At 41.1% G+C, this 16,110-nt stretch overlaps 1 protein-coding gene across 3 annotated transcripts; it reads right to left on the bottom strand.

The window, feature by feature from the left end:
* Nucleotides 1–615: 615 nt before the first annotated feature.
* On the bottom strand, nt 616–15,107 carry LOC139543014 (aminoacylase-1-like). Of its 3 annotated transcripts, XM_071349118.1 has the most exons (16): nt 15,031–15,107; nt 14,797–14,907; nt 14,258–14,395; nt 10,720–10,784; nt 10,519–10,623; nt 10,225–10,319; nt 9,584–9,660; nt 9,167–9,256; nt 7,395–7,451; nt 5,530–5,603; nt 5,056–5,105; nt 4,817–4,961; nt 2,720–2,788; nt 2,381–2,460; nt 2,238–2,298; nt 616–1,372 (listed from the first exon to the last, which is right to left on the bottom strand). In XM_071349118.1, the coding sequence occupies exons 3-16, from the start codon at nt 14,382–14,384 to the stop codon at nt 1,208–1,210; spliced, it is 1,260 nt and encodes a 419-aa protein (XP_071205219.1). In that variant the 5' UTR covers nt 14,385–14,395; nt 14,797–14,907; nt 15,031–15,107; the 3' UTR covers nt 616–1,207. The 3 variants fall into 3 exon arrangements, with proteins under 3 accessions (XP_071205219.1, XP_071205213.1, XP_071205204.1); XM_071349112.1 differs by having other exon boundaries at nt 14,797–15,067; XM_071349103.1 differs by having other exon boundaries at nt 14,258–14,391; nt 14,797–15,067.
* Between the last annotated feature and the right edge of the window lie 1,003 nt (nt 15,108–16,110).

The raw sequence follows: 16,110 nt of genomic DNA, 5'->3' as shown, positions 1-16,110 counted from the left end.
AGCCTCTTCGTCCTCTAGCCTCAAACTCTTTGGCATATGCCTAGTCGTTTACTGGATTGACATTTGTAAAAAAAATTATAATAATAATTGCCCAAACCAAAATATAATTAACATGACCTTAGAATACAAAAAGGCAGAACTGGATAGTTAACACTCACGGGGGCACTGGGAGGCACTATAAATAGAAATTCAAACCAACTTATATTATTCTAAAGAATGTTGAAGCTTCTACTGAAAAAATATAATTGTAACTCAATGAGGATCACATTTCAAATCTTCCCCATTACTGTCATTGTGAGTCTGAGTAGCAGCAATGTTGTTACTGCTGGTTCATACCCGAGATAAACACATTATGGTGCTTATTATGGTGCTGACAGCCTCCACCTGGCTACAACACAGTTACTCCTCAGTTCCTCTGCTTCATTTATTCTGTTTACTAAAATATCTTAGGCTCATGTTGTAAGATATTTCTGTCTTAGTGTTTTGAGCTGTGTGGTGTGCATGATACCAACTCTGTTTTTTTATTTGTCTGAACAGATTTAGCTACACTGCTCTTTCCTATCTGCAGTCCCTGGGCAGAAAACATGAACACTCGATAATCACATAACACAACAGTTTAATAAAGTGATATCTTTATTCAAATCAGCTCTATCAAATAGCAGGCACATAAATTCATTTTCAAAAAAAGAAAATAATACACTGACGCATGAAACACATTATCTTAAGTACAATGTTGTTACAAGGCTGTTACAACGTGTAATGAGTAATGCAATGGTATAATGTTGTCCTGAGTTGCTATGTACGGTCTGAAAATAAAATAGATGTTATGCACACAAAAGGCAGAGACAAATGTGAAGTGCTAAATTTGACTATTTTAAATTAAATCTGTATGAAGTAATCTCATCTCATTCTTTGGCGCTGCCTTTTGGATTATTCAAAACCATCTGGATTATTCAAGATTTGTTTATCTGTGAGAGGTGTCAGAGCAGACCTACACGTGCCAAGGGGAGGTTCAGAGACACAGGATGTGAAGTAGCCAAGGTATTGACCTTTGACCTCTAAACTAGCAGTTCTCAACTGGTTTGGTTTCGGGACCCACATTTAACTGGGTTGCCTCAGTCGTCACCCAATATTCGAGTGACAAAAAAAAAAAACTTAACCAAAATGTAATCAAATTTGCATCACCCACCAGTTAAGAATGGCTGCTCTAGACGTCGCAAGGCAGAGCGGGCACATTTGCTAATGCTGGCACTAGCTTCTCGTACACCTGAATGCCTTTGAGGAAGACCTGCTCGTTCAGATATTCGTTGTGGTCGTGCAGCAGGATGGGTGTCCGGTTCATTGGGGAGAAGCCGATGGCAGGGAGGCCCACCTACAGCAGGACAAACATGATTTTGAGAGATCCTACTTTTTGTAAAGAAACCATTGTCACTAATATCCGACACACTGACACATTTTTTGCCTCAATGAATAAAATCGACATTAAATAACTTTGAAAACATACATTTTACCCAGTAAGGGCCCTCGCTCTACCATTTTACCAAATATTGTATCAGTCTCAAGAGGGATGCATTTAAAAAGGGAGAACCGCATTTAGCTCATTCAAAGCACTGCGGTTTGTCTCCACAGAGATTTCTGGCTTGTGGCACTTATGATGCATTTCTTCTCCTAATGATCATGTAAAATGAACAACACATTTGGACACAGCTTCTACAAAAACAAAACATGTTCTGTCCTGAGGTCATAAACGCATAAAAAGACACGCAGTTCTAAAAGTAAGATGTTATGGTGTACTAGGGTTGGGTGGTATCCTGATTTTCATACCGTTTCTGTACCATACCAAGGTATACGGTATTACCAGAAGTGCACACAAGGGGCATTATTAAAATAATACAAAAAAAAAAAAATCTATGCACAAAACAATTCAGGCAACAGGGATCTTTATCTAGGAGGGGATTGCTGTAACCAAGAAGCTTGATTTTGACACCTAGCAAGTCAAATGCATAGCTGGAGCCCTGAGCTGGATATCATTTATTTGACACATCTTAGATTTCTTAGCTATACTTAACTTATATAGTTATAAGCAGTGGCGTAGCCCCCGGGATGCGGGGTCCCCCCCCCCCCAAAGAGCAGTATTGAAAATCATACCGTCGGTATTTCCAAATCACCCGGTATAAAAATCGGCCAATCCTATGGTTTACACACTACATTACCCATGTGCCACTGCTCTAACTCACCGCTCTGATGAAGCGACTGTCCGTGGCTGCAGGGAAGATCTCCTTTTCCAAAGTCATGTTCCTGGGGCGAGAGAAATTCAGATTAAGCTCGCCTTTACTGAGTGTGTGTGTGTGAGTGTGTGTGTGTTAGTGTGTGTCCTCACATGGCTTTGCAGGTTGTGCTGAAGGCGTTCCACCAGGGGTCGCTCTCATCTGTGGATGTCAAATTCTGGTTCATGTGTTTCTGTGGAGGACACAGAACATCTTACAACTGGGTCGTTTTCATTAATGTACACCGTAGCAAAACACTTAACAAAACAAGCGTTTCTTATTGGAAAGTTCAGGGAGTCCCACCCCCTTTGGGTCAGTTTACTTCAATTTCGTATCTACTGAATATGACCCAAATGAGAACACTTTAAAGCATACTCTACTGATCTGTGATCAGTTGTCTCCATGCTCATATACAAGTGCGTGTATGGAGATTTGCATTTTATTGTACTGACCTGAGCAAACTCATACGTGATGCCCTCTCCTGCCTCCTTACACCACTTCTTAATCTGCTCCTCGAACTCCTAACAATGGAATAAAATAGTTGAAATGGTGAAGATAACATTGCGCTGAACTACGTATAATAACAACCCACGCGCAGTAGGGATGGACACAGAATATCCGGATAGCCAAATGGACGTTAGCTAGTACTCGAACACAGAGTAATCGTTTTTGGATAATTTCTTTTAGGCCTATTTTAACAATTGAAAGGTTTTCTAAATAAAAAATTGTCCATGTTACATTGTTACACACACAGATATACCATGACATTTGAAATGCTTAATTTAAATGAAACAAACTTAAGAATGTAGTGTTTATTTACGGCGCACTTGGCTACTGCGGATTCAGACGTCACGTGGCTTTGACAGTACATAGCACATTTACAGTTGCGCAATGTAAGTAGCCTACAGTTCTGAGGATGCACAAAGTGATTGTTTTATTTTCAAGCTCATTTTCCCTCTTAACATCATTTAGACCTCAAGTCAGCCCTGACAATGGTATGCCATTTCCCCCACTTCAAATAGCGATTAGCCTAGTACCAATGGAGGGTCCACAAGACCTGATACAGATAGATGCAACACTCACCAGAAAACTTTTTGGGAAACAGAATTCGTTGTATGATGGGGAGCATCAGACTTTCACCGTGTTGCTGTTAGCCTAGGCTACTGTTAATCAAAGACGACCGATATAAAAACAACCGCGCACTGTCTGCTGTTGTGGAATTTTGCTTCATTCGGATTGGTCAAGAGAGTAGAGCAATTTATTTTTATTTTTTTAGAATTGTCTTTCTTTTATCAGGATATTATTCGAATAGTGAAATAAATTCCAGTGTTGGTAAGTCGTGAACGACATATAATTCAAGTAACAATTTATCTACATTTTGCAGTAGCTTGGCGGTAGCTGTACTATACTGAACAAAAACATAACCGCAACATGCAATAATTTCAAAGATTTTACTGAGTTACAGTTTATATAAGGAAATCAGTCAATTTAAATAAATTCATTAGGCCCTAATCTATGGATTTCACATGACTGGGCAGGGGCGCAGCCATGGGTGGCTTGTGAGTCAGGCCCACCCACTGGAGGGCCAGCCAATCAGAATGAGTTGTATTACAGAAAGAAATACTCCTCAGTTTCATCAGCCGTCCGGGTGGATGTCTCAGATGATCCCACAGGTGAAGAAGCCGGATGTGGAGATCTTGGGCTGGCTTTGTTACACGTGGTTGTGAGGCCGTTTGGACATACTGCCAAAATTCTCTAAAACATTGGAGGCGGCTTATGGTAGAGAAATGGACATTCAATTCTCTGGCAACAGCTCTGGTGGACATTCCTGAAATCAGGATGCCAACTGCATGCTCCCTCAACTTAAGGCATCTGCGGCATTGTGTTGTGTGACAAAACTGCACATTTTAGAGTGGCCTTTTATTGTCTCCAGCACAAGTTGCACCTGTGTAATGATCATGCTGTTTAATCAGCTTCTTGATATGCCATACCTGTCAGGTGGATGGATTATCTTGGCAAAGGAGAAATGCTCACTAACAGGGATGTAAACAAATTTATGCACAACATCTTAGAGAAATAAGCTTTTTGTGCATATGGAAAATTTCAGGGATCTTTTAGTTGAAACATGAAACCAACACTTTACATGTTGCGTTTATATTTTTGTTCATTAGGGTTTTCATTAGTTAATTACATTTTTGCAAGAAAGGTAAGAATATAGGTGAAGTATGCAAATATTTCCACACTTTTTCAGGATCAGACCCAATTCTCATTTGAAACAGTTTTTGTGCTTCATAGGCTAAATTACACATGATGTTAACATTTGACTCCAATTGTAGTCTATGACATTTAAGAGTTAGATATGATCATTTATGAAGCAGTAGTTTGGATGTAGTGAACTACTTTTCGTGTAGCTTATCTTCTCCCAGTGTGAAGTGGTTGGTAACTTGGTAAACTATATATATTCAGAATAGCTTCCACAACATTGATAATTTAAAATGTCCCTCCCTAACACACAAGGCACACACATAGACAAAGGCACACACACACACCTGCAAATTGACCGTGGGTGGTATTCTCAAGTCAAAGCTGACGTCCATCTCGGCAGGGATGACGTTGTAGGCCACGCCTCCTTTCACCATGGTCATGTTGACAGTGGTGACATCACCAAGAGTGAAACACTCGCTGGTGTTCAACCTGCAACACACACACAACACTAAAATCACATTCCTGTTAAGTAGTTATGGCTCCCTCTAGTGACTGAACTCATCCCTCTTCCTGCCTTACTGACCTGTGTTTCTCCTTCTCCCTGAAGTCCAGGAAGGAGTTAATAATACTGCGCTGAGGAAGGGAGACAGACATAAGCAGGTGAGGTCATTGACATCGTCCTCCAAGTGATCAGAATCAGCACCCTTTTCTGCTGTCTTTGGCCAAGTGAACTATAGTGTGTGTGGGGACAAGGGCTGTGTCCAAAATGGTGACCTACATTTTAGTAATTTAGCAGACGCTTTTATCCAGAATGACTTACAAAAGCAAATAGGGTTAAGTGCATTGCTCAAGGGCACATTAACAGATGTTTCACCTAATCAGCTCTAGGATTCAAACCAGCAACCTTTCGGTTACCGGCCCAACGCTCTTAACCGCTAGGCTACCTGCCGCCTATTCCCTATATAGTGCCCATACTTTTGACCAGGGACCACAGGAAAAAATGTGCTATTTGTGACACACTCAAAGTCCCTCTAGCTGTGAATAAAGGAAGTCTTACCAGTTTCTCTGCAGCCGTGTTCTCCACAAACCTGGAGCCGTGGCCAGGACTGCCTGGGCAGTGGACCGTTATCCCTGAGGGGAAGCAGACACACAGGCTCTTTCTCAATTTAAAAAAAAATAAAAAAAATAACATCCTCTCTCAGAACACATTGGTGGAAAGGTCTGACTGGAGGACCCTTGGACCTTCTCCAATCCATTTGAGACGGCAGACTGATCTCAGACTAGACTTAACACAGTAAACGAAAATCTGGGACACTCAAATTAATATGGTTACATATAACCTAACGTGGATAAGAGCATCATTGGAGGCTGCTGTGGCGAGGACGGCTCATAATAATGTCCGGAACGGAGTAAATGGAATGGCAAACAAGGAAACCATGTGTTTGATGTATTTGATACCATTCCACTTATTACAGTCCTACCATTACCACGAGCCCATCCTCCCCAATTAACATGCCACCAACCTCCTGTGAAGCGCATCTGATAAATGACTAAAATGTTAAAGCAGCAATCAGTAGTTGAAACAATAACAAAACTCCTCCCTGCCACTTAATTTAAGGCCAAAACAGGATGTAGCTACTGCATATTGCCCCTTTAAAAAGGCAAAAACAAAATTAGAGTGGTTGGTAAAAGGCAAAGGTCTAGCAGCAACCCAATGGTTGCGTGTTCGAATCGCATCACAGACAGCTTTAGCATTTTAGCTAATTACTAGATACTTACTAGCTGCATTGCATCTACTTAGCTAACCCTTCCCATAACCACTTTAACCTAACCCAAACCTAGCTAGCGTTAGCCACAACAAATTGGAATTCGTAACATTTTGTACAAATTGCAAGTTGTAACATATTATACAAATTGTAATTACTAACATCATACAAAATGGATGATGGACATCCACAAATAAATACACTGAACAAAATTATAAACATAACATGTAAAGTGTTAGTCCCATGTTTCATGAGCTGAAAAATGTGTTTTTTTAATTATTTACCTTTGCCAAGATAATCCATCCACCTGACAGGTATAGCATATGAAGAAGCAGATTAAACATCATGGAGAAAAACACAGGTGCACCTTGTGCTGGGGACAATAAAAGGCCTCTAAAATGTGAATTTGAGGGAGCATGCAATTGGCAAGCTGACTGCAGGAATGTCCACCAGAGCTGTTGCCAAATAATTAAATGTTAATTTCTCTACCATAAGCTGCCACCAACGTTGTTTTAGAGAATTTGGCAGTACGTCCAACCGGCTTCACAACCGCAGACCACGTGTAACCACGCCAACCCAGGACCTCCACATTTGGCTTCTTCTCCTGCGGGATCGTCTAAGGGGTGTGGGGGGAGTTTTGAGGAGTATTTCTGTCTGTAATAAAGCCCTTTTGTGGGGAAAAAAGAAACTCGCTGATTGGCTGGAGCTGGCTCAACAGTGGGTGGGCCTGGCTGCAAGTAGGTGGGCATACACCCTCCCATGGCTGCCCCCTGCCCAGTCATGTGAAATCTATAGATTAGTGCCTAATTTATTCATTTTAAATTGACAGATTTCCTTATATGACCTGTAACCTAGTAAAATATTTGAAATTGTTGCATGTTGTGTTTATATTTTTGTTCAGTATACATACCATACGCAACATATAATTGTTTATTTGAGTGTCCAGGATTTTCATTTACTACCCCAGAGTCCAGGTTGGAGGAGGCGAGGAGACAGGTATCGAGGAAAGACTAATTGACATAGTCTGTCTGTGATCCTGAGGCCAGCGTGAGAGGAGACATTTCTTGTGTGTACTGCTGGGTGTGCGTGTGTATTTGATCCTCCGTCATTGTTACAGCTAGGGCCAGATTCTCGAATACTCAGGGCTGATACTTACACCAGGGATTCCTCTCGCCATAGAAGACAGTGAAGGCTTCCCCAGGGTTGGCAAGACCTAAAAAAAACAAAAAAACACATCCAGACATCAGGTGACAGAAGGGAAGTATAGGGCCTAAAGAAGTGTTTGTTTCAGTGCTGGATAGTCCGAATAAATCCCAAGGGGCACCCTATTCCTTACAGTGCATTCGGAAAGTATTCAGGCCCCTTGACTTTCTCCACATTTTGTTACATTACAGCCATTACAACAAAAAAATTGTTGTTTTTTTCTCTCGTTAATCTACACACAATACCCCATGACGATAAAGCAAAACCTGGTTTAGACATTTTTGCACATACAGTATGACGCTACAAGCTTGGCACAGATCATCTCCGGCTCTGTCAGGTTGGATGGGGAGCGTCGCTGCACAGCTATTTTCTGGTCTCCCAGAGATGTTCAATCGAGTTCAAGTCCAGGCTCAGGCTGTGTCACTCAAGGACATTGAGACTTGTCCCGAAGCCACTCATGCATTGTCTTGGCTCTGTGCTTAGGGTTGTTGTCCTGTTGGAAAGTGAACCTTCAACCCAGTCTGAGGCTTTAAGCGCCCTGGCGCAGGTTTTCATCAAGGATCTCTCTGTACTTTCCTCCGTTAATCTTCCCCTCAATTCTAACTAGTCTCCCAGTCCCTGCCTCCGAAAAACATCCCCACAGCATGATGCTGCCACCACCATGCTTCACCGTAGGGATGGTGCCAGGTTTCCTCCAGACTTGACATTCAGGCCAAAGAGTTCAATCTTGGTTTCATCAGACCAGAGAATCTTGTTTCTCATGGTCTGAGTCCTTTAGGTGCCTTTTGGCAAACTCCAAGCGGGTTGTCATGTGCCTTTTACTGAGAATTGGCTTCTGTCTGGCACTCTACCATAAAAGGCCTGATTGGTAGAGTGCTGCAGAAATGGTTATCCTTCTGGAAGGTTCTCCCATCTCCACAGAGGAACTCTGGAGCTCTGTCAGAGTGACTATCGGGCTCTTGGTCACCTCCCTGACCAAGGCCCTTCTTCCCCGATAGCTCAGTTTGCCCAGGGGGCCAGCTCTAGGAAGAGTCTTGGTGGTTCCGAACTTCTTCCATTTAAGAATGAGGGAGGCCACTGTTCTTGGCAACCTGGAATGCTGCAGACATTTTTTAGTACCCTTCCCCAGATCTGTGCCTCGAAACAATCCTGTCGCGGAGCTCTACGGACAATTCCTTCGACCTCATGGCTTGGTTTTTGCTCTGACATGCACGGTCAACTGTGGGACCTTATATAGACAGGTGTGTGCATTTCCAAATCATATCCAATCAATTGAATTTACCACAGGTGGACTCCAATCAAGTTGTATAATCATCTGAAGGATGATCAATGGAAACAGGATGCACCGGAGCTCAATTTAGAGTCTCATAGCAAAGGGTCTGACTACTTACATAAATAAGGTATTTCTGTTTATAAATTAGCAAAATTGATTAAAAACCTGTTTTTGCTTCGTCATTATGGGGTATTGTCTGTAGATTGATAAGAAAACAAATATTTTATCAATTTTAGAATAAGGCTGTAACGTAACAAAATGTGGAAAAAGTTAAGGGATCTGAATACTTTCCGAATGCATTGTATATATAGTGCACTACTTTTCACTAGAGCCCTATGAAGCCTGGTCAAAAGTACTGCACTATAAAGAGAATAGGGTGCCGTTTGGGATGCAGGCTTCGGTTATAGTTGGGTGTTAATAAGTGGTACATTTAGTTTTTTTTGTTAATTTACCTTCGTCAAGTGCAAAGCCAATGTTTAATTTCTCAAACTCTGGGAGCTTCACAAACGTCTCCATTCCTTTGTGACCTCCGACCTCCTCATCTAAGACATTCAAAGTGTCAAATCCAGAGCAAAGAGTAATAAAGCTTATCTCAAGCAATCACATTTATGTACAGAAGTTGTCAAAAGTGCTTTTAAAAATGTCTATACCCTTGTCAAATGACTGGGGCTGAGTTTCAAATGGCACCCTCTTCCCTATATAGTGGATTACATTTGATCAAGGCCTATAGGGCTCTGGTCAAAAGTAGAGAACTATATAAGGAATAGGATGCCTTTTGGGTCACACCCATGGAATTACTACATTATTAGAGTGTTGTCACAGTATTACATTCTGAGAAGCCAGTCTTAGCCAATGACTGCTCATCCTACCTGGCACAAACATTAGGTGGATGGTGCGCATAAACTTCCTTCCCTCTGCTTTAAGTCTTCTGATGGCCTGGATATACCTATGAGAGATGTCGAGCAGTAGCCTTGTTGGTTATGAGTCAAACAAAAACTGGGAGATGTGAAGGACACTGGTAACATCAAAATTGGATTACAGTTGCAAAATTCTGGTAACTTTCCTAATTCCCCCCCCCCCCCCCCCATTATGATTATACCGATAAAACATGCAAAACAGGTAAAGGGCAGAACACACACAGTCCCATACGAAATCAAACCCACTCCAACCCCCCAATGCTCTAACAGCGCCCCACCCCAAAACCAGACATGATATACAATGAGTAATATAATCAAAAAGTACAAAATACAAAAAATACAAATCAAAAAGTTAAAAAAGTAAAAATAATTTGGCTTGGTTTATAGAGTTGTGAAATTAGCTGGGACCATGTCTTCTACAAAGGATTGTAAAGGTTGTCAGATATTATAAAATGTAATTGCAGATCGCATAACGGAGTAGCGTATTTTCTCTAGCTTGAGATGTTGCATAACTTCCTTTATTTAAATGAGAGTTTTGACCAGTTGTGTTAGGATAAAATATCCCAACAGGGTGGTTATGACATCACACTCACTGTATGGTGACACACTTCATGTCCTGTGTTCCTCGAGCGTAGATGTTGCCCTCTGCATCTTTCACAGCAGCAAACGCATCATACTTCCAGTGTTCCTGGAATGAGACAGATTCATAGGATGAGTTCCTTTCCCTGCTTTTCCCCTCGTACTAGTGGTAAAGAAGACAGTGGGGTTCCAGGGGCATCTCAGAGTTGGAGTGCTAATCTAAGATCAGGTCCCCCCTGTCCATGCGAGACTGATCCTAGATCAGTACTACTCTGATATGCTTTACAAATACAGGCCCAGGTCTTTACCTGGTAAACAGGCACAACGTCAGTGTGGGAGTTGAGCAGAATGGACTTCAGAGCAGGGTTGGTCCCCTGCCAGGTCATGATAGACACAACTCTACCGGGGCAGACCTACAGACAGGTGTGAGGAGGACAGAGAGAGGAGTTGACATGAGGTCTAGTGTGTAAAGAGTTGAATGTCAAAAACATGTACCCAACCACACAAACCTCAATTTTCTTCATGGGCAGCCCAAGCTCCTCTGCTATTCTATCCAGGAACCTCAGAGCAGCATCTGTAAAAAGATAAACACAACCCAAGGGCCAAGACTGTTACACCATGACTAGGTTTATAGTAGTCTCATACAGAAAACCACAACACATAGGTACAGTAATGAGTAGAATATGTGTTGGTCTGAATGTAGCCGGTTTTAAATTAACTTCCGCGGTTATAAAACACACACACTCTCTCCTGTTTTAATAATTACTTAGATTTTGTTTTCCCACTATTAAAGACTGACTATCTGTAACCATTACCTTTCCAGTTTGAGTTCAATCAAGGGGTCTCTAAACTCAATATTTTTTGTGGCAAAGACTGGAGTTAGGCTAATAGTCACAGACAACACAGACACCGAAATAACATAAGGTTTACTGCTATAACCACAGTTGGGGAGTAACAGATTACAAAAAAACTAACTAATCTGTTAAATTACCAGCAATAATATTGTAATCAGATTACATATACTTTTGAAAAACTAGAGAATTACTTCTAGGATTCCTATTAAGTTCACAAATTATGTTTGCGAAAAAGATCTTTATGACACCTTTTTTCTTCAATGACTTACAAATCAACATTGAAAAAAGGCGCAAGTTTAAGTTTGTTTTCCGCCTGAGCGAGTCTGACCACAAATCAGAGACCACTATGATTGCACACCAAATCCAATGGTCTTGGGAAAAGAGCAGGAATAGGCAACAGTCCAAGCCATGTCTTCCAACAGTGCGACTGCTGTCGACATCCAAAGAATGTACATACAATTTTAATAAACGCTTGGAGGTAAGGACGACAGCAGTGTTGTAGCCTATGGGCAATACGGATATCACTTATTGACATCTACAGAGCACAATGATATGAATCAAACTGCTGCCCTCTCATTTAGCTATTTGCGCCGTGATTGTTGTGGATGGCTGTTCACAAACGTATGTGTACTTTCACCCAATAATGGTTGATATGAAGAAGTTTAAGGTGCCTATCAATCATTGTTTTTAGAACCAGTGGACAGCCAGTGAAAAATACACTCTTGCAATAGCTGCACGGTGCAGATACCAGCCTATGGAATAAGAATCTGAGGGTTCCTCCTTTCTAAACTCCTCTGTGGTATTGTGCTCCACATCATACTGTCAAAAACAAGTTTAATTTAAGAAGATCACGAGTGGGGCTTTTATTTATTAACAGTCCGGTGGAGTGCATGCATATGACATTTTGTGACGTTTTTGTTAGTTTTCGGAGAGCGCTTAGGTTGTTTGGGCACACGTTTTTTTTTGGAGGCAAACCGAAGTTCGGGGCCGAAGTCTTCGCCCCTTTGTCAGTGATTGGTCAACAGTAGGGATTCTTCAAGAAGAAAAAAAAGAAAAAAAGTCTGTTTCGTTTTCGTGCACGTTTTCTGATATAAAAACACTACAAACATTTTAGTTAGATGTCAAATTGCACGACTAAGATTTCTTTAGTTAGATTAATTCGGACTATTTTGAGGAAGTATACTGGCTACGGCGTCTAACGGACAAACAGTACTATTGCCGCTCATTTCACATTTTTCAAGCGAATGTCTTTTAAGGGAGAACGCGAGCACACTCCTTCGGTTAGGCGCCAGTTGAACTGAAGCATGCTAACGCCTTAACAGACACATTCCCAAAAAGTTACACATTGCAGCTTTAAGGGGAAAGTAATCAGATTACTTTACTGAGTTTGGGTAATCCAAAGGTTACGCTACTGATAACAATTTGGGGCAACTAGTAACTGTAAAGGATTACATTTAGAACGTCATCTTCCCAACCCCGGCTAGAACATACTCATAGGACATTTAGTACAACACTGACAGAGAGAAAAGAAACACAGGTCTTCCTGACACCCTAGTATTAGTCCCAACAGTGACCTATGGACCCTGGACAAAATTAGTCTGCTATATAGGGAATAGGGTGCCATTTAGATCTCAGCCTAAAGTTAAAGACGTGCATAAATTCAAATGTCTTCCACCGAGAAGAAGTGGACCTTACACCATTGTAGGTAATAATTAGCCAATTGCTGGCCTTCAGTCAGATTTTTTCCTTTCAGCGTTATATAGTCCAGTGGTAAGGGTTGAAGAATGGATTGTACAGTAGATCAATTATTTATGGTAGCTACAGTGCATTTGTAAATTATTCACAGTTCACTGCACATAGCCCATCTGTAAATAGCCCATCCAACTACCTCTTCCCCATACTGTTATTTATTTTATTTAGCTCCTTTGCACCCCAGTATCTCTACTTGCACAATCCTCTTCTGCACATCTATCACTCCAGTGTTTATTTCTATATTGTAATTATTTTGCCACTATAGCCTATTTATTGCCTTCACCTCCCTTATCCTACCTCATTTGCACACACTGTATATCAACTTTTTCTATTGTATTATTGACTGTATGTTTGTTTATTCCATGTGTAACTGTGTCTTTGTTTGTGTCGCACTGCTTTGCTTTATCTTGGCCAGGTCACAGTTGTAAATGAGAACTTGTTCTCAACTAGTCTACCTGGTTAAATAAAGGTGAAATAAAAAATTCTGACCCCTTGACTTTTTCCACATTTTGTTATGTTAAAGCCTTATTCTAAAATTGATTGAATAAAAAGTAAATCTACACATAATACCCCATAATGAAAAAGCGAAAACAGGTTTATAGAAATTATCAAGTTTAATAAAAATAAAAAACAGATACCTTATTTACATAAGTTCAGACCCTTTGCTAGGAGACTGGAAATTGAGCTCAGGTGCATCCTGTTTCCATTGATCATCCTTGAGATGTTTCTACAACTTGATTGGGGTCCACCTGTGGTAAATTCAATTGATTGGATATGATTTGGAAAGGCACACACCTGTCTAGATAAGGTCCCACAGTTCACAGACCATGTCAGAGCAAGAACCATGAGGTCGAAGGAATTGTCCGTAGAGCTCCGAGACACATCTGGGGAAGCGTACCAACAATTGTCTGCAGCATTGAAGAGCTCCAAGAACATGGACATTCTTAATTGGAAGAAGTCTGGAACCACCAAGACTCTTCCTAGAGCTGGCCGCCCGGCCAAACTGAACCATATCTGCAGCACTCCACAACTCCGGTATTCATGGTAGTGGCTTTTTGGTTTTTAAAAACCTGTTTTTGCTTTGTCATTATGGGCTATTGTGTGTCGATTGAGGGGGAGAAACCATTTAATTTTAGAATAAGGCTGTAACGTAACAAAGTGGAAAAAGTGACCGGGTCTGAATACTTAACGAATGCACTGTAAATAATGGAGAGCGGCTCAATCTGGTCTATGCTTTTTGGTTAGACGTATGATACTGTGTGGTGGTGGTACACAAAACCTTGTCCACACAGTATGACATTGTCTCCCAAATGGCACTCTATTCCCTACTATATGGTGAGAAGTAGTGCACTATATTGAGAAAATGTCCAATTTAGGATGCAGACATTATCGTAGAAGATTTACAGCCACGGTATAGCTTAAACACAGATCCATAACTTACCATAGTCAGGCTCTGGGTGGACAGTCCTGAGGCAGAGGTACTCTCTAAACAGGTTCACTGAGGGGTCTTCTCCCGATGTGGCCTGGCCTCCACCACAACCACCTGATCCATCCTTATCAGGCAACATAGTAACTCTGTCTTAAGCAGGGAGAGAGGAAGCAGGCTCTGAGTGATGTAGGCTACAGGTACACATCCGTGTGTGTATCAGTGAGAGCAGCCCATATGTAGCGATTACCTTTTCAACAAGCCATTTTGCAAATCAACCAATATATTTTAGTGAACTTCAGCATGGGGACATTGTGCATGCTATGCGAAACACAGTGCAGCCACATTCACATGACTAGCAGTGGAAACCTGCTTAGCTAGCAAAATGCCTCCCAAGCCAAGGATTAGCTAGCTGACGTTAGCTAGCTAAACAATACATTAGTTAGCTAGCTAAATAATACATTAGTTAACTAGCTAACAGTACTGTATTAAGCAAAAAAGACAGCGTATGTAAACGTCACACAGAGTAGCAGACGATTTCATGAGACCCTTACCTTGATATATCACGACTGACTACCTCCCCGAATGAAAGTTCACTGTCACTGTTTACTTGTAGTGATGGGTCGTTCGCGAACGAGCCGGCTCGCATATCAGTAGAGCCGAATCTATTTATAAAAAATATAAACAATTAAGATATGAATAATCAAAAGATTTAAATTAATAGAATTAACTAATTCAAAGAAAGAAAACAATTATAATAATATAGGCCTAAATGCTCAAGCGCACACATTCGTTCTGACTGTCTTGGCAGCTGACTTGTAACATTCAGTACAAGGGATGTGCAATCGATCTCCATCGATTGTTCTCATCGTCGGCATCAGTACCAAAACAGGCTACTTGTATATTTGCTCCCGACGTGTATGTTTTGTAAACTAACAATTACCAAATACATAACTGTTTTCTGAAGTCCTATTAAAGGACATTTAGCACAATAACAACACAACTCAAATAGAGGACATGATTGTTTAAGCCAATTAACTTTTGAGGCTTTTATTTGTTATCCAATGAAAAACAAAATCACCTATTATGTACAAGGTCATTATTAAAATAAGTAGTGGTCGTTGTCATAACAAAAAAATGGAACGGAGTATACTTTTCTGGTTGTAACAGCTTTCCACAGATTTAGTAGATAAAGCACCTTAATTGGAATGATCACACGGGACCCACGCTAGTTTTAGTTTTCTGTTGCAAAACATTTTGCTATGGTGTGCACTTATGAATACGACCCTGGGACTATCTCCCTAGCTCTCTTTTAGCCTCTTTATCATCATGTCAACTGATTTTTATCATGGAACCAATAATGGTGCCTGTAGGACAATAAATACTTTGAATGTGCATATACTGTACTAGAAGCTCAACTCAAACCTATGCAAGGGTTCTCCTTGCCTTTAAAGAGCAAACTTATTTTAGAGTTGCTTTCTATTGAACAGGATGTTAACAAAAGCATCGTAATGGAAGCAACTCCACCGGGGTGACTAGGGGGGTAATTTATCATATCAAAGCAACCTTTGCCCTATTATCCCAGAGGACTACTTTCCTTGTATCTGAATTGCATAACACTCCTCCGCTTCCATGCAAACACAACCCTGTATTGCTCTTCTTTCCCACAATGGTTCTTCTCCACTCACTCCAGTTTGCTGAGAAAGTCTAACAGTGATTGGTGGAACTCCCAAGGTTTATCCATGTAGCAGGCAGGGCGTGCACCCATCCATTTTCAGGACTGAGTGGTGTATGAGCTGCATGAGGTTCTTGTGGGACTGGGCCCCCAGGTTGGTGTCCAGTGCTCCAAACACAGAGTATGAGTCTGC

Source organism: Salvelinus alpinus, chromosome 2 (genome assembly GCF_045679555.1).
Source record: "Salvelinus alpinus chromosome 2, SLU_Salpinus.1, whole genome shotgun sequence".
Classification (NCBI taxonomy): Eukaryota; Metazoa; Chordata; class Actinopteri; order Salmoniformes; family Salmonidae; genus Salvelinus; species Salvelinus alpinus.
The sequence above is the reverse complement of the archived record's forward strand: the minus strand, read 5'-3'. Positions and strand labels throughout refer to the sequence as shown.